We start from the raw sequence: 22,929 nt of genomic DNA, 5'->3' as shown, positions 1-22,929 counted from the left end.
CAGCTCAGGTCATGATCCCAGGGTCCTGGGTTCGAGCCCCACATCGGGCTCCCTGCTCCGCGGGAAGCCTGCTTCTCCCTCTGCCCCTGCTTGTGTTCCTTCTCTGTGTCTCTGTCAAATAAATAAAATCTTGAAAAAAGAGAGATGACACGGAAAAAAGGGATTAAACCCCATGTTTGACCGTACCGCCTCCCCAGGCCTCCAAGACACAGGCCTGAACACGGTGGTGGGGAGGGGGCTTCTCACGGTGCCAAGCTAGTACCTGGCTTGCTACCACGAAAAAGCACCAAGACAAAACATTTCACAAAATGCTAAGAGTAAAAGGGAGAGAGAAGAAACACAGAGTGCGAACGTAAGTGGCCCGGTGGAAAGGAAGAAAACCAACAAGTGAGCGAATGCCAGGTACGTGCCGGGCACGGGACACCCGTCTAGCAACAGTGCGGGCTCACGCAGCGCCAGTGCTTCCGAAGGAAAGCGGGGCGCCAACAGCTCATGCCACTCGCCCAAAGTCACCAAGGTGGCGGGTGGGCAAACGGCAGAGCGAGATCCGGGCCTCCTGCTTGGCCTGCTTCACACGCCGCCCCTGCGAGCGGCCGGTAAACCCGCCACCACTTCCCAGCCATGACTTCCCAAGGCATGAAGTGAGATCCCCACCCATGTACGTATTAGCACCTTCAGTTTCCAGGGGGAAGTTTGATTTAAGACGAAGTAACACCCCCAGGCCCAGTGAGTGGAGGGAAGTGGTCCGATTCCAGAGCCATGACACTCAAAAGGGTCGCACAGGCAGTGACAGATGGTGATGCCCCTCTAGCTCTAGCGTGCGGTCTCTGGTGGGCCCATGAGGACTATCAGTGAGAGAAGCCTCGGGAAGGACCTGATTTCGGCTACTGCAGCACAATCATCGAAACCTGCGTTAGCTTAGCTTCCTTTCCCTCTCTTATCCCCAGGACCGCAGAGCCTGCTAGTGACAGTCCCTTACCTTCGGGAGGGGATCCGGGCTCCACTCGCAGACGTGAGGTAGCGCGGGCTCCCACCTGGCCTCCCTGGCTGAGCCTAGCCCGTAGCTGCCAACACCGACCAGTCTTCGTGGGGCAAAGGTGGTCAAAGGATGAGCATTCCCAGACATAGGTGGCAGGCCCACCTCTGTGAGCTAGAGCCTCCTGTGCTAAAAACTGGACGGCGGCCCCAATCTGAGGGTGAAGAGCCAGATGAGCAAGCAAGGCTCCTGGGCCAGCCCGGTTGGGCCGCACGAGGACAGCAGCAGCCCAAACTGAGGAAAGGGAGGGGGGCCTCGGGAGGGGAGGCTGAGACAGCCCAGACAGCAGTCCGAGACGCCTTAGGGGCCGCCCACCTCAGAAAAGGAGATGCCCCAGCACGTAGCGGAGCTGGGAGACATCTGTAACTGATTGGATTCAAATCTAGACCCCAGGCTCACAATGTTGCAAAGGCAAGAGCAAATGAAGAGCATCAAACTGGGTCCCGCTGCAGGGCACTGGCTCTTTGAGGATGTTCCCTGTGACTGGTGGGCAGGCCCTGGGCCCAGGGAGGCAGATACTCTGACTTTTCAATAGAAGGTGGAAATCTGGACTAACAGTCTTGCTCTTGAAAGCACGACAAAGGCTAACGCCAACATCTTCGGGTCAAAATGCACTCCGGAGCTATCAGTCTGCCACCCCAGCCGTATTCCAATCCCACTCCCACCGTCCTGCGAACAGAAACCAAACAAGCAGGAAAAAAGGCATAAAGGAGGAATGGGCTGTCCTGGGGCACTCATGTTCGGGGGGGAGGAGGCGTTAACACAGAAGCCCAAACTCAGATTCCAAAGTTCCGTGTTTTTCAAAATAAAGATCACACGTTGTTTAGAGACCATCTACACAAGAGTTACAAAAAATAGTTGCCCAGGCATAAGCATACACAGGCTTGTTAATTATACACATATGGTTACAAGTGTGCTTGCAAAAAGGTTCATGGGAAATATACACAAGGCTGGAAATGTACACCGTGTAGTGTTACAAGTCTACATCCAAACAAGGAGAACTGACAGTATGGTACATTCGCTTACAAGGAGACAAAATGCAAAATACAGTTCATCTTCTGTACAAAAGGAAGGGCAATCCACACTTTACAAGGCGAGGGGGCTCTGACTGTAAGGAAAGCTAGGGCGGGGCTGACCTTTGCACGTCCTTATGACGGTCACAAAATAAGCAGAACATTGCTTTTTTAGGATTAAAAAAAACACTAGTGTGAACTGAATCATCTTGAGTAACATTTAGAAAGGATCTTGCTACTGTGGGACTAGGTGACAAATAAAACCAAGCTATTTTTTTCCTTTTTAAACATTTAACTAGGCTGTATAAAGAACATTTATTCCTTCAAAAGAAAAAAAATTTACTTCTGGTTGAAATTACAATTTACAATATACAACACTATATGCTACGACCATAAAAGGTGTGAATATACACTGAATGCACAGGGCTGGCTAATTCTCTTTTCTTACCAAAAAACGTGTTTATGTTGATTCAAACTTCTCCACATTTACATTACAGGTATACAAATGTACAATTGTACAATCCAAAGTATGTTCGACTACTAGGGTCCATTATAGATACAGATTAGACATCAAAACAAGAAAATACTACAAATTTGTATATATGCAAAGTCTACACCAAGTATACACTATATATTTATAGAAGCAAGACCAAAAGCAGAGTTGGATTTTTTTTTTTCTCATGCTAAATAATCAGATTTTGCCTTTCAATGTTAACAGACAAAAATCCAGTAGGCAGTAAACAAATACACCCGCCCGGCCTTGAAAGACAGCCTAGGAGCTCACAGCTCCTCCTCCCAAAACAGACTACACATCTTCTTCAGCATAATAGTCTCCAAAAAAGGCAATTTTTCAAAGTTTCCTAAACTTAATGTCATAAACTGAAGCTTTTGCAATTCTAAAACAATTTTCATTTTATATATATATATGTATGTATGTATATATATATATATATATATATGTTTTATAAACAGTGTTAAATGCCAGTTTGGGGTCATTTAACAAAATTCAAATTTCTCAGGTTTTTTTGTTTGTTTTTGTTTTTTACTAAAATGAGGAGGTGGGGAAGAGCTATTTGCAAAACTTGCCGGCAAGGCAAAATGGGTTAAAAACCTTTTTTTCTTTTTTTTTTTTTTTTAACTTTTTTTGTTAAACCAACCACCCTGAAAGTTTCCACACGTGTAATATAGATACAACATTGAACAAAATATGTGGCCTCCCATGTACATTGGTTACCTATGTACAAGTATCCTATACACCAGTAAAACAACAGGGCAATTAGTCAATTAAAAAAAATAATTAGTACATGTTATGAGTAATAAAATTAAACAAATTTACAAAGGCTTTTCCACTTGTGGAGTTGATTCCTTTTTTTGGAGGAGCGGGTAATCCTGGAGCAACCATTTACCCATTTCAGCTTCTCTACTAGAACATGTCTGGTTGCTGGTTGGATTCGCCAGTGGGCCAGTGAGGTCAGTGGGAATGAGGGGACAGGGTGACTGCCTCAGATAATACCATTAGGGGGACCGCAGATGGGCCCTAAGTCAACGCCATTCTTCATGTAGTACTTCTCCAGCTTGGCCAAAATGTGCTTGCCGTAGGTGTACTTGCGGAGAGTGGCGATGTGGGGCCGGATCTGGGGAGGAAGCACAGTGTGTGTTACTCTGGCCTGCAAGCCCACCGCTCCCAGGCCCCGAAGCATGCACGCGAGTCCGCGAGGCAACACCTCCCCCGGGTTCTCGGGCAGAGGACAGTGACCGCGCTGAGCGCTCTTGGGACGAGCTCCTGTTCTGAGCACGGGCACGAGGGCTCGGGAGGTGGCTGGCCACAGACCACTTCCGGGTCAGGACGCGGGACATGCGCGTCCTCACTGACAACCACACCGCCGCTGCATGGCACCCTCCGGGGCGAGTTTTCAGCCTCGCTGGCCCCCCTCGAGGCACCTCGGCTCCCCTCAGCAGTGCGGGAGGGTTCTTTCTGGGCACCATGAACCCTGAGCGCACCATGTGACCCTGTCGTCCAGTTCACAGGGGATCCCAGAAAACGACGGACAACAGTAAAAATGACAAGTGTGGGCGGGGTACTGTTCACTGAAGCCCCGTATGGCAGGTGTGATCGTCCCCATTTTACCGATGAACCCCGAAGCACGGTGGCTAAGCGGCGCATCCAAGGCCGGACGGCTACTCGGGCGCAGGCGCCGGGTCCTGCAGCAAGGACTCTTCTGCCCACCGCGCCCGCCTGGCCCCTCACCCCCCGCACCAGGTTCGGCTCGTGTTCTGTTCTCCAGTCCCCAGACACGAGAGGTGCTTCCTCACTGGAGCCACCCTTTCTCTGCCGGGAGCTCATGGAGCTTTCGACGTGCCCTGGCTACGGCGTGAAGCACGCCACCTCGACGATCCCTGGCTTAGCCGCCGCCAGGTCCACCAACAGTGAAGGACCGTGCGTACCTGCTACCCCACCCTGATGCGCACTTGCACACTCACACACCGGACACCCACACCAGGGTACGTGGACGCTCTCCTCGTCGGGAGCTCCATGCAGGCCACGATTTTTGTCTGGTTGGCCAGGTCCTCAAAGCAAGGAAGTCTCGAGCAGCTCTAGAAACCACTGCTGCGCCAGAGGACACAGACCCACAGCAGCTACCTCGTTCTCACCTACGAGCCCGTGTGGGGAACCGTTAACAGCCCTGCGTTCAATTGTGAGCTGGGTGGCCCAGAGCACTCGCCTCAACAGCTCTGTAAAAAGAACACGCGATAATGCTACACTTTCAGTTGGGCAGCAGTGAGGACGACAGACACGGCTGGTGTTTCTGGCATTAGAACGGGAGGTTCAGGACCCCCTGGGTTTTTGGTGGCTCGCCTTTTAGAAACATTAATGACATTCACATTCAATTCTTCCACCTCTCTGTCCCTGGGACTGGTGACTGCTAAGTCCAGCCGCTGAACTTGGATCCCTCTCCTTTCCCAGGCAAGAAACTAACGACCCTCGGGCACAAGCACACACACTGTTATTGAACTCCATTTTTTACTTGATTTGGTGGGAGGTGGAAAGGAATCAACCTGCTCCAAGGTCTCCTCTTGCTGAAAAGGACACTGCCCAGCAGTGAAAGCTGGAAAACTCTCAGTTTTTTGGATCCGTGAGACTCTTCCTCCTCTTTCCACTCCCTCTGCCAGCCAACTGCCAAGCCCCGTTCTGTCCACTTGTCTTCAATCCCAAAGCCATCACCACCTCTTGGCTTTAAAACCACCCATCCAGCCTCCTCACTGCCTCCTCTCCTGCTGCCTGGCCTCCTCTAAGTTACTGATCAGCCAGGACAATCATGTGAAACGTAAATGTGACCTGGCACCACAGGCCTGCCCTACTGAACACGTCTAACTTTTTCAAATACACGGTCTTGTCTCCTGCTCCTAAGCCTTCATGCACCACGTTCCCTCTGCCTGGAAGGGCTCAGGGCTTCATTCAAATGTCACTCTCTGGGGGAGCCTTCTCTGTACCCCCACATTAGAAGAGAGCCTGACACACTCCCGCACAGCCCTCCCCCATATGTTCCCAGCACGACTTCAGCTACCCGTCAAGGTACTGCCCTATTCACAGATACCGGAGCCCTGCTGAAAGGAGGGTTTGTTTGCTCTCCAGTCTTCCAGCTCTCTGGTTTCGCCAGCTTTCACTGCTGGGCTTGCTCTGAGGATGCACACGAGCATTTGACAGATGCGGGACTGAACGAATGGACAGGCTGAAAACTTCTATATGACTCCGACACGGCCTCGGCCTTCCGCAGCGTCCTGAACCACGCATCCGCGAGCCTCACGGCTGGAAGGACTCTGGACTCCCCCAGCCTTCCACCGCCACCGCCACCAGCACTGCAGTGTTTCGCTGTGTCGTGCTGTGTTCCCAACCGGAGGCGGGGGTGAAGGAGGGGGCCCTCGTCTGGCTCAGAACTGGAGTCCGTAACAAAGATTCTCATTACCGAACTTTGTTCTCAGTGAGGGCAAGTGGCTCATCATCGCCAGACCGTGGCCAACCTCTCCCATGACAAGGGCCGAGGGAGTCCAGAGCCCAAAGGCTGGGCTTCAGGTCAGGAGCAGGTGGGGCTCGCGGCCCTGCCCAGCACAAACACAGCTGCAGCGGGCCTGCCCGTGGGTGTGTCTTGCTTCCCGAGCCCAGGGGGGCTGCGCGGGGCTGGCTAGACCGGCTCTGCGACTGTTCCAGAAGCCATGGGCGGCTCTCGCTGTCAGCCCCACACACAGCACCTAACAGTTCAGATTTCCGTCCCTGTTCTCCTCACTCGTCCTCAGCCGCGAAGCCGTGAGCACGGGCTCTCACATGCTCACCAGCCCTTTCCACTGCTCTTCCCCTCCCCGGTGCTCTGTGGGCAGGGACCGATCTGCGTCGTGTCTACGCTGGTGCCTGGCACAGAGTAGACACCAGGCCAGGCACCGGGCAGGCACTCTCTCGGTGAAAGTGGGGAGGCGGGGGGGATGAATGAGAGGAAAGAGGAAAGGAAATAAGGCAAGCAGGCTGATTTGCGGGACTGAGAGCTGGCCTCCCAGGAGCAGAGGGGCAGAAGCCTGCCCTGAGGAGCACAGACGGAAATCCCCCACAAAGACCGGAGTTTAAGACTCTTTCACACCAGTGAGCTACTAAAACATGAAGACAATGGCCACTCTAGATAAAAGGAAACAGGAGCACAGCATGAGACCTAGTCCAGCGACAAACTCCACAAAAAGAAGCAAGCTGTCTACCTTCATTTGCATTTCAGAAATGTCAAGAACCTCAGGCCTTGCACCCTTTCTAAGTGAGATCTGCCCAACCTGGCCTACCTTATGCATGACGATCTTCCGCTGGGCTGGCTCTGCCACATCGATCATCTTCTGGACCACATAGTTGGCATACTGGTCCTTCATCATGGTGTATAAGGCACTGTGGGGACCGTCATTCATGGTGCATACCTCATCGATAAGCACAGCACGCTCCGTACGGGAGGCATGAGTGACACACTTCTCCACAACATTGCTGTAATGAGACAAATCCAGGGACAACTCTTAGAACAAAGACCTTGTTAGGCTGTGTTTGTTTGTCTCTGTGCTGACTCACAGTCAGCAGCAAAAGAGAGCCTGACATTTTTGGAAGATCAATTCACCAACTGTCTGGCTCTGAGTCTCCCCCTTTGCCATCTGTGGCTGCCAATGTGAACCGTGGCTGACACCAGGTCTCGGGGGAAGAGCAGGCCCAACCTTCACACAGGTGAGGGTAACAAACCCAGGTAAGCGAAGGGACTCACATATGAGGCTCACGTGACAGCTTAATAGCCGCACTTGTTAATGATTATAATTTCAACACACAACCAAAATCCATGAATCCTCTCCTTTCTAAGTGTACGGAGGTCAGGAACAAGCCTTCCTTATGTCTCTATCTCTAGTGCCCACCACAAAGAGCGGCCCCCAGGAGAGGAGGCCCTGCACGCTCAGTCAAGGAGGGTGTAAGCAGGAACCACAGCACTCATTCAGCAGCCTGCTGCTGCCTCTTCAGAGTCTAAGAACAACCACCCTACGGACCTGCCGGCATTTCTGAGCACTTCTCAAATACATCGCCTTGGAAAAGGAAGACAGGACTGTGGCTACACTAAATCCGGGGGGGCCAGAGAGGGCGATTTAATTACACACGGCTGTGCTAATGGGTCTTTACCATCTCGGAGTGATTAAGTCCGACACCACTATGCACCTGTGGCTCCGTGGGTATGAGGAAGTTGTGTGATGTCCAAGAATAGTATGTATTCTCTATCGCTGGAGCTGGCAAGGAGGGCATCTGCTGGGTCGGTGTGCAGCTGAGGGCTTCACACAGAGTTTGTGACTGGGGGAAGAGCTGCTGTGGGTCACAGAACTCTCACAGAGAAAAGGAACTTGAGAGTCCAGACCTAGCTAATGCAGGAAGCTCTTCTGTGACAGTCCTGAAAGATGGCCACTTAGCGTCTGCTTGGGAATTTCTCATCATCCGGAAGTAATTACTTTCTAGGGCAACCTACCACATGGGCGAAGGGCTATGAAACAGTCTTCTCTACATACTGAAGCAAAACATGCTCTCCCCTCAAATTTCACCCATTCGTCTTAATTTTGCCTTCAGGGACTGAAAAAGGACATGTATACCTATGTCAGGAGCACCTAATGCAGGGACTCTTACTCCTTCCAGAGGCCAGCCCTCCAGATATCTGAATAGTCCAGGAACTATCACCAGAATAATTCCCTCCTCCACAAGTTCTTACACTGTAAGAGGATGCTGTTCCACAGAGCTCTCAGTATTAGCTCACTGTGCACACTGAGCTTTTATTTGGAAAACAAAATTCTCAGGGAGCCTGGGTGGCTCAGTTGGTTGGGCGTCCAGCTCTTGGTTTCAGCTCAGGTTGTGATCTTGGGGGTCGTGGGATCGGGCCCTGCGCTCGGCATGGAGTCTGCTTGGGATTCTCCCTCTCCCTCTGCTCCTCCCCATCCCAGTGCGTGCATGCTTTCTCTTTCTCTCTCTCAAATAAATAAATAGGAAGGAAGGAAGGAAAAGAAAACAAAATTCTTAATAAAATTTTAAAAAATACCATCCTACCGGTCATTTCTTCAAACTTTAAGATACACAGTGTCTGGGGCGCCTGGGTGGCTCAGTTGTTAAGCGTCTGCCTTCAGCTCAGGTCATGATCCCAGGATCCTGGAATCAAGCCCCACCTCGGGCTCCCTGCTCAGCGGGAAGCCTGCTTCTCCTTCTCCCGCTCCCCCTGCTTGTGTTCCCTCTCTCACTGTCTCTCTCTCTCTGTCAAATAAATAAAATCTTAAAAAAAAAAAAATACAGTGTCTGTCAAGTCTGGTGACCTAATCAATCAAGTCTAATTAAGACAACAGCCTCTCCCTTTGACACAGCATCGTAGAAAAACTTCTTTCCCCACCTTCCTTCTACAGCACTATCTAACTACTATACAGTACTGTTCTAGTGTGAGCTCAAAGTGTAGCACTGTGGAAGTGAATCTCCTAATAGCCATCGGCTTCTCCCTTAGCAGAAAAGGGACTTAAGATATTACTGATCCCGTTCAGAGAGGACAAAGCCTGTCATGATCTCCAGATGTTCAGGCAAAGAATTCATCAATTTTCAGGACTGCTTGGCTGGATTGTACCTTCATCCACTCCAGGCCTGCTTCCCCTAGAAACTAGTCAGGACTTCCTACTAAACTGGATTGGAGACAGGACACTCATTCTTCTGTGTACAGGACTCAATCCTCAACACTGACCTGTCTTCCAAGAAAGCAAGCAGGTAAATCAGCTACCACCATGGGATCCCACTTGGCCAAAGACTTCCACCTTAATACATGATCGAGAGTGTTGCAGTCTTTAAAGTTTATTCTAGGCATTCTGAAACTACAGTTCCCAGCCCATTTGTGGGTGGTGAGATCAACTTAGTAATTTGTGACCAGCTTTTTCTTTAAAAAAAAAAAAAAAAAAATGAAACAGAACAGTAAGTATCAGAATTAATCATGGACAACACAATTTCAGTTACACGTGTATGCATATGTGTGTGTGTGTGTGTGTGCGCAAAGTCAATGAAACTTTTACTTTTTATTTTGGGTCACCATCAAAACTGTAAGTCACTAATCTATTTTATTTCTATTGATCTATGTCCAAACGTATCAGCTCTTTCTTGTGTTATCTCTAATCTGCTGTTGTTAAGGCCACACAGCGAATTCTATTTCAGAGGGCTTATTTTTCTATTCTAGAATTTCCATTTTATTCTTTTTATAATAAAGCTTCTAATTCTCTACTAACATCTTTTCATTCATTATGATCATATCTTCCTTTACATCTTTGACTATAATTAAAATAGGTGCTTTATAATCATTCTCTGCTAACTCCAATATCAGGGAGGTCTGGAACTAGCTGGGGTTTTTTCTGTTTTCTTTTTTTTTGACTATAGGCCATATTACATTTTCCTGCTTTCTAGACATAATGAATGATACACAATAGAAACTGAGTTCTGTTACATTCCCCCAAGGATATTACTTCCCCCACTCCTTTATTCAGTGCAAGTAACTTGGCTGAACTCAAACTGCAAACCTCCCCTGCAAGAGGAATCTCAGTTCTTTCACCCTTAGCTGGGCTGCCTCAAGTTCGCCCTATGCAAATGTGGTTCAGGAGTCAAGCAGATTTTTGGGAAGTTTAAATGTGGGCCTCCGCGCCGCCCCCCCCACCCCCCACCTCCCACCCCCGCCTTCTCTTCCTTTCCAGGATTTCTGCCCTGTCGCTTTGTCACTCTCATTGACATGGCTGTCCCTAACTCTGCCTTCTGGGAACACTGGAGATTTTTTTATCCCAACTTTAGAAGCCCAGCATGGAGCAGAATGGGAACTGCCTACAGGCTAAAAGCCGATTAAAACTGGGAAGTTTCCTATCATTATAAAAAGTCATTAAGAGACTAGATCTTAATGGTGTTCTCAACATAAAAAAGAAGTAATAATGACATGATAAAGGTGTTAGCTAATGCTACTGTAGTCATCATACTGCAATATATAAATATATCAAACCAACGTATTACACACGTCAAACTTACATAATGTCATTCGTCAATTATATCTCAATACAACTCAATACAAAAAGAAAAATCAAAAGGGGAGGCGGAGAGGGACAGGGAGATTTCCCCAGTGCAATTACCTCCTTCCAAGTATCAACAAGCCTCCCGTCCCCCAACCCCTTCTGATATCTACCTACTCTTGGCCACTCTCTTAACGGCTTAATGCCTTCAGGAAGGTTTTTGGCATTTTGTACACAATTTATAGTTGTTATCTGTGGGAGGATTAGGCCCAAAGTAGCTACTCAGTCATTACCGGACCACAAGTCTATTGTAATATTAATACTTACACCTAAGAATGAGATATTAAATACACTGAAAAAAAAAAAAAGTAAACAGAGGACAGTGACCCAAGGAAGAATTCTAAGAGATTCTGCCCCTACTTCCCTGGTCCTGCCAAATGTCAAAAAAAAGACAATACAAGGTCACAGAGACCCTGATGTGGTCAGGCTACGGAGATGCTGGATCTATGAGTTTTTATTTTATTTTTTTTAATTTATGGATCTATGGCTGTAGGGTACACACATTCCACTTAGAAAGACCATACCACTAATCCCTTGGAAAGGCCATCAATTTCTTCTCCAACCACTGCTGATAATCATAAGTCACCTAAAACATCTTTCCAAATCTGGAGATAACTAGTGCATTTTATTCTTGAGCTAGCACAATACAAAGACTGGAAAAGAGACTCTAAGAATACTGTATACGTAGAGATGGCATGCTAATTTTGGCACCAGAGAGGAAACTGAGTAAAGAACACCTCACAACTGCGAACAAATAAAGTGAATAAAATGTCCAGTTCACCAAAGTATAAGATTTAAGTTCTTCAGAAACATAATCCCCAGATTTCAAAGTGGGGAGTGAGGAGGCATTAAGGGACCTGCTTTATTTTATACTTTATAATAGAACCATTTGACTTTTTAAGCTGTGTATACTTTGAGAAAAATAAACATTTAAAAAAAGAGAATGAAAATTCTTTCTTTCTCTCTAAACTTGAAATACTATTTTATCATCTTTCCTGGAAAACGGAGTCCATGTGATTCAAAGCACGCACCTTGCAAATTTGTGCTGACTCAATACAAGTACATTGCCTCGGATTTCTGCTACAATTTTACTTTTATCCTCAGGACGACCGTGCTCCAATACATGCTGGATTACATAATTTCCATATTGATCCTATTTGAGAAACAACAGAAATAAAATTTATGTAAAAATGAGTTCTGTGAATTACCTAAATCCTTACATCTAATCAACACCTACCTACCTTCCTATAGCACCACGATGGCTTACCTGAATACTAATGAACACTTAAGAATTGGATAGGGAGTGATAATTTTTCCCTGTGGTTACAAAAAAGGAACATATTACTAGATGATGGAATATTTCTCTCTATATTTATGCCCAAAGGTCTTTTTTGGGTTCTTCCTTCATAAGCTACTAGACACAAAAGAGTAGGCCTCCTCTCGTTTAAAAACAACAACAACAACAAAGAAACAAAGAAAGGAAGGCGCAGGTGGGAATAAAGAGCTATTTTTCTGGGACACCTTGGGTGGCTCAGTCGGTTAAGCGTCTGCCTTCGGCTCAGGTCATGATCCCAGGGTCCTGGGATCGAGCCCCGTGTCAGGCTCTCTGCTCAGTGGGGAGTCTGCTGCTCCCTCTGCCTCTGCCGCTTCCCCTGCTTGTGCTCTCTCTCTGACAAATAAATAAAATCTTAAAAAAAAAAAAAAAAAAAAAGAGCTATTTTTCTCTCAAACAGAAGTTTATCTCTAAGAAAAATGGGAAACACTGTTTATGTCCAACAAAACAGACAATACCTAATTAAATAACATCACAAGCATACAATAGATATATTCACTCATCTAAGGTTAAAGGTATTGGAGAGAATAAATGTGTACAAGGAGGCAAAAGTATTTATTTGTAAGATGGGAAAAATTAAGAATGTACAAATAATATTTTTAAAAACAAGTGCAAAGGCCAAATGTGTTTGCTTCTGGATGGTAGGATTATGGATGATTTCTTTTGTTGTTGCTTTCTGCACTTCCAATTTTTTTCTACACTGAGGATTTAATACACTTACAAACTCACACATCCCCCCAAAACAAACCACAAACTCCAACAAAAATGCTGCTTCGGTACAAAAATACTACACATAGAAAGTATTCTACTGGTTACTGTGATGGGGGAGAAATTTTTAGTGGCAAAAGCAAAAGAAAGTATCAAAGCTAAAAGAAGTCACCTAATCCACTAAGTTCATTTGAAATGATGAAGTTGAGACCCAGAGAGATGAAGTGGCCCGCCTGAGGGGACGCAGCTGGCCAGGCTACGACAGAGGGACAGAAGGCTGGCAGGCAGCGCACTTCCCTCCAAGGCCGGGGCTCCCTTCAACACCCGTATTCAGAAAGCACAAACCAGGATGGTAGAAACGAGAACTTGCCCCAAAGCTTCAGTGGGCATTTTAAACACATGAACACGAACTCTTCGGGAACAGACACCTGTGCTGAGAAAACACACAAGCTCTGGGCCTGCACGAGCCCACAGGTGTTTGCGGTCCCTCTACTCGTAACTCCACTACCTGTACAAGCTGCTCTGTGTGCTGGTGAAGCTCCTCTAGGATAGGGAGTGTCTGGTCAGGGAGACAGTGCTCCAGGATCCTCTGAATCACTCGGCAGCCGTAAGGATGTGTGGACAAAGCAAAGACCTAGGGCAGACAACACAAACAACAAAGCCAAAAATGACAGCTGCCACTTTCCGTGCCTCGGTGTCGTTCATACACATTATTCATCTTCCCAAAGACTCAGAGAGAGAGTGAGTGATGAGTATTCTCAGCATACAGAAGAGAACTCTGAAGCTCCTAGAAGTTTCTACAGTGTGCTTGCAGTCATACAGACAGTAACTGACAAAGCCAGGATATTATGTCCTAGTCTGACTCAAAAGCCCAAATTATAAATATGGCACATTTGAGTTCTCTCTCCAAAGTACAAGGTGTGTATGTATGCGTATGTGTAAACCCGTTTCATAACTATACTAAGAATTTAGAGATGTACATAAATTCAGACCTGAAAAGGACTTTTCCAAGAAGCCTAGAACCGACAGCGGATTATTCGAGGTCATAAAAAACACAGTTAAGAGTCCACAGTGTCGAAGAACAGGGTTAAAAATAGAAAAAGAAATGGCTGGAATCAAATCCTAAATGCTTTCACCTAACCGTGCTGCAATCTTCTAAATTTAATTAGGGTGTTTTCCAGCAATAAGAAAAGCTTCCTCTTTTCTTGGGTCTGGAGAAGATAAGCACATGGGCTTCAGCTCTGGACCACCCAATCTCAGTTCTGGCCTTCCTAGCAAGAATGACATGGAGTAACCTGCACCTCAAGTCTGTTATTAAGAGTAATCACAGGGGGCACCTGGGTGGCTCATTCGGTTGAGCGTCCGACTCTTGGTTTCAGCTCAGGTCATGATCTCATGAGTCTGCTTGAAGACTGTCTCCCTCTGCCCCTCCCCCATGCACTTACTCGCTCGCTCTCTCAAATAAATAATCTTAAAAAAAAGAATCATCACAGGAATAATAAGAACAGTAACAACAGCTCACACTTGCTAGATATTGACCAAGTGTCAGCACACTACGTGCTTTTTATGTAGTTTTTTATGTGTAGCTGTATGCGTACAACAGTGTACTTCCACAGTATAAAGTACGGTTCTTCCCCATTTTAGAAAAATGCTAAAAACTCGCAGTCTATAACGAATTAACTTATTTCACTCAATGTTATGTTTCAAGTATTTACTTATACTGTGGAGCTTCTGCTGGGCAAGTACCTGAGTTTGTTACTTTAATTTCTAACCCTCTCTGACCGACATCTAGATTAGTTAGTCTTTCCTAGGAGAATAAGGCTGCTTTCAACATGTCGAAATATGTCTCCTAGTACCCACGTGTAGATGTTCCACCAGATACACACCTAGGCTAGGAATGCTGGGTCACAGGAAATATAAATGTTAGACTTTGAAAGATGATGCAAAATGATTTTCCAAACGGCTGTGCTAATGTCTATTCCCACCAATAGTGACCAGATCCCACAATATTGCCAGGACACAGCGGCCGACCAGTGGGGAAACAGTGGTCTATAATCTGTGCCCTTATTATGCATCTTCCTGATTACTAATGGAATTATTTTGTCTTATGTCTACTGGCAATTTGTGTTTCTTTTGTCTGTTAGTGCTTGTGGTCATTTCTGCACTAATTTGTACTCTACTTTTTGATTTACAGGAGTTCCTTATATGTTCGTTATTAGTTTTTGGTGATTTCATCTTGAAAGTATTCTCTCCTCTTTGGCAGTTTAATCCTTTTACTTTCCTTGTTGTCTATTTTGATAAATGTAAGATCTTAAAGATCCACTTTTTTTTCATTAACTCAGAAAACCCAAACAACCCCCTAAGTTAACGCCTGCAATCTCCTCACTGCTTGCCATAATTGAGCAAACCCCAAAGCCTAAACAACTCTAAAATCCCATTTCAATCTAGGCTTAGCAGTACACGTGACTGCACCTAAAAATCTACTTGGTATCAAAAAACAATTTCACAGACCCAAGAAGGAGGTGTGTGTTTTACTCTCTTTGTTCCACATAGCTTAGGAGGGTGTGAGGACGATGTTTTAGGAAAGAGAAATTAATGGTAATAGCTAATTAAGGGGCAGTTCTGGGAAAATGGTCTAAGAAAGCATCAGCTCTGCTTGGAAGCTGGTGCTAAGAGCATAGAGGCTCTTACGACATACAGGTAAATAGGAGAAACTAGAAGCTATCTCTGGTGGTGTGGCCACGTGGGGACACCCCACAAATGCTACCCTGTTCTCTGCTCACGGTGGAAACACCCAAACACTTGTTTCCTTTGTTTCTTTCTTAAGTCACTTACCTGCCCCTTAAACGCATCAATGATGAACTGCAAAGACTGGGGCTGCACACATTCGATGCATTTCTGAACCACATGATTACCATTCTGGTCTTTTACACACTTCAGGACGTGGCCGTCTAGCTCCCGAACCATCTCGTTCTATTAGGAGACAAGGAAAGAAAGCACCACCAGAATCACAGCAAGCCAAACACCTGGAAAATGAACAGTCTCCTTACCCAACACAAAGCACGAGGCAGGGAATCTATGATGATGAAGTGGGAGCACACTGCCGTGGCACCATGACAACAACACAGCAGCACCAAGTGAGGACTGCAGGGTTTCCATGGATTAGCAAATTTCCTGTAACAGCAACCCATCTTTAAAAAAAAGTTCCCGGGGCCCCTGGGTGGCTCAGTCATTAAGCGTCTGCCTTCGGCTCAGGTCCTGATCCCAGGGTCCTGGGATCGAGCCCCGCATCGGGCTCCCTGCTCACTGGGGAGTCTGCTTCTCCCTGTCCCACTCCCCCTGCTTGTGTTCCCTCTCTCGCTGTGTCTCTGTCAGAAAATAAATAAAATCTTTAAAAAAAAAGTTCTCTAACTTGCAAAAGACCTCAGATTTTTTAAAAATGTAGACATCTAGGGGCGCCTGGGTGGCTCAGTTGGTTAAGCGACTGCCTTCGGCTCAGGTCGTGATCCTGGAGTCCCGGGATCGAGTCCCGCATCGGGCTCCCTGCTCGGCAGGGAGCCTGCTTCTCCCTCTGACCCTCCCCCCTCTCATGTGCTCTCTGTCTCTCTCTGTCTCAAATAAATAAATAAAATCTTTAAAAAAAAAAAAGTATACATCTATAGAAACCTGTATGACATACACTGTCCTAGAGAATTTCACATATAATCTATCATGTTCTAACATGACAACCCTGTAAGGTACATGTTATTAATAATGAGAAGAGTCAATCTACAGCTTACGATAGACTAGGCATATCTGTAAGTGCTTAACATGTTATGACTCAGTGAATCCTCATAATAATCCTATGCACTGGACACTATTATAGATGAGGAAACCAAGGCACAAATTATCTGACTTGCTAAAATCACAGACCTACACTGCCAAGATTCAAACCCAAGCAATCTGGTCCCTGTGTGGTAAAACAATGTGGGTCAGTAAAGCACCTGTCAGCCAGCTATATATTACCCTGTACACACCCTCCACCCACATGGATGAGGGAGGTGACTGAGAGAGGGAGTAAGTAACCAACGTGATCAAGACTGTAGATAGCGACTGACCCAGAATTTTAACCCAGGTCTGGAACTCCAACGTGATCTTTCCACCAGGCCAGTGACAGCAAGGACAGCAGGAACAGTACTCTCAGGGAATACAGAAGACCAGATGTGGAGTTGGGCAAGTGCTTGAGGCATGTGTGTATATGAGAAACTCAGCAAATACAGAAGACTAGACACTGGAGTTGTGGGAGATTCAGAGTGTGAGCGAGTATGTGCACGTAGGGAATGAGTGGAGGTGACAAGGGTACAGGAAGAGATGTTGAGATCCCTTCCTTAAATCTGAATACCTGCACCATGGCTGGGCTCTGGCACCTGCTGCCCAATCTCCTTGCTGTATCCAACCTCTGTCTATTTGTTCCCTTGTGCTGAGTATGTATTTATAGTGGAAACTACAAGCCACTCCATAATGGTGACGTTTATGAGAACAATGTCATAAATCTCTGAGATGTGGGGCGCCTGGGTGGCTCAGTCGGTTAAGCGGCTGCCTTCGGCTCAGGTCATGATCCCAGCGTCCTGGGATCGAGTCCCGCATCGGGCTCCCTGCTCTGCGGGGAGCCTGCTTCTCCCTCTCCCTCTGCCTACTTGTGTTCTCTCTCTCTCTCTCTGTCAAACAAATAAATAAAATCTTTAAAAAAAAAAAAAATCTCTGAGATGTGGAATATGTCAAAGCAACTAAGAGATTATCCCATTAAAGAAATTCAAGATTACAATGCCAGGGACTAAACAAGCCAACGGCAACAGACTCAGGAAAGTTTCCTAAAGCAATTAATCAAATGTCAGGAAGAACATTTATTCTGGAAATATAATTATCGGAATGGTAAGTGGAGAATGATAGTATATATAAAGAGAAAGACTGGAACACTTTTTTTTTTTTTAATTTTATTTATTTATTTGAGAAGGAGAATGAGATAGAGAGAGCATGAGAGGGGGGAGGGTCAGAGGGAGAAGCAGACTCCCCGCTGATCAGGGAGCCCAATGCGGGACTCGATCCCAGGACTCTAGGATCATGACCTGAGCCAAAGGCAGTCGCTTAACCAACTGAGCCACCCAGGCGCCCCAAGACTGGAACACTTTTAATCAAAATAAAGGGAAGGTGGCTTCCTTGCGTATGTTCTGGAGCCCAAAGAGGTAAAAACTCCACTGGAGAGGAGTCAATTTCACCTAAAATAATAAACTTCCATCTAGAAAACAGTAAACTACCCACAAGAGGAAGAATCATACCAGGCCCAGAACAAGGTAGACAAAGAAACCAGACCAGAAAAGAACACACAGAAATATAGGATAGAAAAGCACAACATGGGGGAGAGAGAAAGGAAGTGAAAAACTACTACAGTGTAGCCATCTAATCAGAAAAGAGAAAACAGTAAAATCTGAAAAGATGGAGACTAAATTAACAATTTGTCACAGTCATAAGAGGGCAAAGATTGAGAAACTGTAACATTCTTCCTGCTTTCTCTGAGCAAGTGAGCATTATAGTAAAAAAAAAAAAAAAAAAGAGTAAGAAACTTCCATGTTCAAAAGAAACGAGAAAATTTAAGAGGAAAAATTCAACCATGAAGTTTTCATCCATGAAAATCGCACGGAAAATTAAAACTGATAATGTTCTGAACATCAGGAAAAAAAAAAAGAGTAGCAGCTCTGCCCTGCTCCTCGCTCCTCACATACAACACCGCGTCATCACCGCCGCACCTGCAGTGCTGAGCGCTGCACGAACGCCATGGTCTCCGACACGGCCTCGGCCTTCCGCAGCGTCCTGACCCACGCATCCGCGAGCCTCACGGCTGGAAGGACTCTGGACTCCCCCAGCCTTCCACCGCCACCGCCACCAGCACTGCAGTGTTTCGCTGTGTCGTGCTGTGTTCCCAACCAGAGGCGGGGGTGAAGGAGGGGGCCCTCGTCTGGCTCAGAACTGGAGTCCGTAACAAAGATTCTCATTACCGAACTTTGTTCTCAGTGAGGGCAAGTGGCTCATCATCGCCAGACCGTGGCCAACCTCTCCCATGACAAGGGCCGAGGGAGTCCAGAGCCCAAAGGCTGGGCTTCAGGTCAGGAGCAGGTGGGGCTCGTGGCCCTGCCCAGCACAAACACAGCTGCAGCGGGCCTGCCCGTGGGTGTGTCTTGCTTCCCGAGCCCAGGGGGGCTGCGCGGGGCTGGCTGGACCGGCTCTGCGACTGTTCCAGAAGCCATGGGCGGCTCTCGCTGTCAGCCCCACACACAGCACCTAACAGTTCAGATTTCCGTCCCTGTTCTCCTCACTCGTCCTCAGCCTGGACTTCCCGCCCGCAGAGCCTCCCACGAAGCTGCGAGCATGGGCTCTCACATGCTCACCAGCCCTTTCCAATGTTCTTCCCCCCTCCCCCGGTGCTCTGTGGGCAGGGACCGATCTGCGTCGTGTCTACGCTGGTGCCTGGCACAGAGTGGGCACCAGGCCAGGCACCGGGCAGGCACTCTCTCAGTGAAGGGTAGGGAGGACGAATGAGTAAGGAAGAAGTGAAGGAAAATTGTAGGTGGGCTAGATCATCTAAGTTTGATTTGTTGGAGTGGTCAGTTCTAGCATTTTAACCTGCTTTAATTCTTGTCAAACAAAATACCCACCTGTAAAATTGCGCCTACTAGACTGGTCAATGAGAGGAATGTTTGAAACCAATGGCTTTAACATAAGACACCGGATCTATTGTAAATTTACACAATTAATTGCACAGTTCATGCTTGCCATGCACAGGAAGGCAGCCACAAGCACCAAAAAAAAACACACACACAACTGTACAAGAAAACTAAAGACTGACAAATTTACAGGGCTCACTACATGTACCATGGAGAAACATCAAACACCAAGAGAAAAGTTAAAGGGGAAACTTACAATTACCTGCTGGTCTGAGGGAATAAATTCAAGAGCTTTCTGGATAACACGGCAGCCATACATCTGCAGGGCCAATGACAGGACATGGCCTCGAATCCGTTCTGCCAAAGCCAGCTTCTGTTCAAGGCTGCCAAACTAGACATAATGTGTGGGTGAACACCATTACTTAGGTAGAAGGAAAGAAACCAGAGAAAGCAAAGCATCCATTATTCTGTATCAACCACTGGCATAACCTCTTTTAGCCCTGTCACCCTATGATTAATTAACTAAACTTTTTTGTTCAAAAACTCTTTTGTTTTTTCAAGCCAAGAGTTCTCAGCCTCTGATTATGAAGAACCCATTTTAATGTTGAAAAACTTCTCACATACCCAACAGCAGCAGTTTCACTACTTATCTGCTAATTCCTCAAAGCTGCCATTAATTCACTAATACTATGAACCTATATTCCCATTAACTATAAGAGCATTTACATTTATTCTAAAAATAGTAATACATGTGGGAGACACTGTTTACTGGAACCTTAGAAGTGTATGGGAAAGATTCAAGGACTTCCTAGAGCAAATCTATAGCGCTCAGGTGTCTGAGGCCCATGGGTTAGAAAGTTCCTCTTTCATCCACATGAAATTAAACATATGGACATTCTGTTTTGAATTAGGGTTCTACATCACTCTAAGAATTGAAATTTTCTCTATATATAGGGCAACAGAGTCCGGGGGGCCAAGTTAGCAGAATAATTTAGAGGTAAGGCTGCTATGTTAAATGTTAAAGCTCTTCCTAGAAGGATTTCCCATCCCTGGCTTTTTATTTTCATTTGAATGACATAATCATGAGACTGGAGGAGATTTTATATATAATCAGCTTCCCAAACCCACTCAATTTCCACACAAGGGAACTATGGACCAGGGATGCTGTGTGAGCCAGGGAAGTTCTCTAGCTTGTCCCCAATCATACAGCTATAATCCCCTGTTCAGTCAGCCATCTCTGCCTGCACATGGACCTCTAGAGCTGGAGAGCTCTACATTCTTCTATCTGGAACAAGATGGTGGTGAAAAGACATTCTAAAATCAAAAATATAAGTCATTTTATGTTGGTTTCTTATTTTTAATTGGGGATTTTTAATTTTAAGTGAAATTTAAGGGGAAGAAGCATAGGATTAAAAGTCACTGGTTTGTTTTTGTTTTTTTTTAACATTTTTTTTAAATTTATTTGACAGAGAGAGACAGAGAGAGAAAGGGAACACAAGCAGGAGGAGTGGGAGAGGGAGAAGCAGGCTTCCCGCCGAGCAGGGAGCCTGATGCAGGGCTCGATCCCAGGACCCTGGGATCATGACCTGAGCTGAAGGCAGACGCTCAATGACTGAACCACCCAGGCTCCCCTAAAAGTCACTGGTATTACTTTACCAATTCAATAGATGCATCTCAGAAACAAGAATCATCATAAATCGTTTTTCAGTTCTCTGAATTTTTAAAAACAAACCATATCTAGTACAGCACCCCCAGTTTTTGCTTATTCCCCAAACTGATTTTGACTGATAGTTGCCCCTCAAGTATTGGATCAATTTAAAAAGCACAAACATTCAAATTAAAGATACATTGGATTAACTCTAACCTTTCGCAAGGGCACATGGATTGTTTGCTACCAAATATTACAGTAATTTTACAGGGACCACAAAAAGGTTACTCTTTGTTACAAGAACCTAAAGTAATAGCAACAATTTTTACTGCTTTAATACAGACCACAAAGATGACAGATGTGTTTATAAAACAAAGTTCCTTTAAAAGTCACTGCATTTTCACTTTGCTCAGAATTTAATCACAAAATCTCAGTAAATAAAAATGTTACAAATATGCTGGTTTCTTAGTGTATCACTAAGGAGTTAAGAGTCAAAGAAGTAGGGCACCTGGGTGGCTCAGATGGTTAAGCGTCTGCCTTTGGCTTAGGTCATGATCTCCAGGTTCTGGGATCAAGCCCCATACTGGGCTCCTTGCTCAGCAGGGAGCCCGCTTCTCCCTCTGCCTCTCCCCCTGCTTGTGCTCTGTCTCTCTCTCTCAAATGAATAAATAAAATCTTAAAAAAAAAAAAAAAGAGTCAAAGAAGTTCAGTCTTTGTGAGAAAAGGTAGGAATACAAAGGCTGTGAGTGAGCCTTTTCTTTTTTTTAAATCTTCACACAAACTGAACAAAGTAAGATGTATAAATTGACAAATTTCTTCTGTCTGGAGCAGGTAATGTGCAGTTCCAGCATTTTCCCCTGTAACAGAGGTTCTTCATCTCAATGTCTCATTCCTTTCTGGATTTAGGACTTGGTTGGAATTGCTGATACCGGCACACCAGGGTTACAACAGCATACAAAAAAATCCCTGCCTTTCCGACATTTTAGTTTAGTAGGGGAAACAGACATTAATCCAACAATCTCATTAATCCTTTCCAAAAGCAATGGTAACAAGAGTGGACGTTATTCATAATAACAGAAGTAAAAGAGGAAACCAAGGCTGAAGGATCATCTAAAAAGAAGTCATTTAACAATCCTCATGACTGTAGTTTATGATGAAAAACACTACAGTTGACATTCAAAGATAACTCTTTGAAAATAGATAACAGGAATCCTAAAAACCCATTTTTTAGAACACTTTATCGTGATCCTGCTAAAATTATCTTACAAGGATTATTTCCTCTAAAAATGACATGTTTAGTGAATCTATCATAATAATCAGAAATAATGTGCTGGATCCTAATGGGGACAGCGGTTCTCCAAACACATTCCTAAAATAGACTGGCACATCTGCTTGGGTATTTAAACGATATACTGCTGCTAATAACTTGGAGAAACATCTAAAAGCTCTTCAAAAAGACCACACACACTTCATTTTGAGGACTGGAATGAGATTGCCATTCTAAAAACAGCTAATGAAAATCAAAATGCTCCGGAGATTCTCTAACGTCAAAGAATAGAAAGAACAAAGGCTTACTTCAAAGAACTTCTGAATGACGTAATTTCCAAATACATCCACCATTAGCTGGTAAGCGGCCTGGAGGATTTCATTGAAGACAAGCTGGCGTTCAGCTGGTGTGGCTCGTTCCAGTTTCAGCTGAATGAATCTGAAGTACAAAGTAAAAAATGGCAATCCTAGCATCTCAGGAAGACTTGAAAATCAATAAGGATTAGTTCAATTTATATAATGTATCCATTCTGAAATTGTGCGCATGTGCACGCACCCACATATATGGGCACACACACACACACAAATAGTGTTATTTAAATGAATTAGTC

General features: G+C 45.7%; 1 protein-coding gene and 2 non-coding genes across 15 annotated transcripts in view; all 3 read right to left on the bottom strand.

The window, feature by feature from the left end:
* Positions 1-1,812: 1,812 nt before the first annotated feature.
* Positions 1,813-22,929, bottom strand: part of PUM1 (pumilio RNA binding family member 1) — a 139,936-nt gene continuing 118,819 nt past the window's right edge. For 9 of the 13 annotated variants that reach the window (XM_035019262.1, XM_035019256.1, XM_035019265.1 and 6 more), the window contains 7 exons: positions 22,628-22,757; positions 19,661-19,795; positions 15,542-15,679; positions 13,215-13,340; positions 11,697-11,818; positions 6,868-7,060; positions 1,813-3,683 (listed from right to left, as the gene is read on the bottom strand). In XM_035019262.1, the coding sequence (XP_034875153.1) occupies positions 3,552-3,683; positions 6,868-7,060; positions 11,697-11,818; positions 13,215-13,340; positions 15,542-15,679; positions 19,661-19,795; positions 22,628-22,757 (976 nt within the window). In that variant the 3' untranslated portion in view covers positions 1,813-3,551. The remainder of the gene's footprint in view (positions 3,684-6,867; positions 7,061-11,696; positions 11,819-13,214; positions 13,341-15,541; positions 15,680-19,660; positions 19,796-22,627; positions 22,758-22,929) is intronic. The other 4 variants (XM_035019264.1, XM_035019257.1, XM_035019260.1 and 1 more) reach the window with 2 other exon arrangements.
* LOC118020476 lies at positions 5,974-6,058 on the bottom strand. The gene has a single exon (XR_004681910.1). It is a non-coding gene; the product is annotated as a small nucleolar RNA SNORD103/SNORD85 (small nucleolar RNA).
* Positions 18,698-18,782, bottom strand: LOC118020474. The gene has a single exon (XR_004681909.1). It is a non-coding gene; the product is annotated as a small nucleolar RNA SNORD103/SNORD85 (small nucleolar RNA).

The sequence above is a fragment of the Mirounga leonina genome, unplaced genomic scaffold, assembly GCF_011800145.1.
Source record: "Mirounga leonina isolate KUSES-001 unplaced genomic scaffold, KU_Mleo_1.0 Mir_173, whole genome shotgun sequence".
Lineage (NCBI taxonomy): Eukaryota > Metazoa > Chordata > Mammalia > Carnivora > Phocidae > Mirounga > Mirounga leonina.
This window is presented reverse-complemented; position numbering and strand designations above follow the sequence as displayed.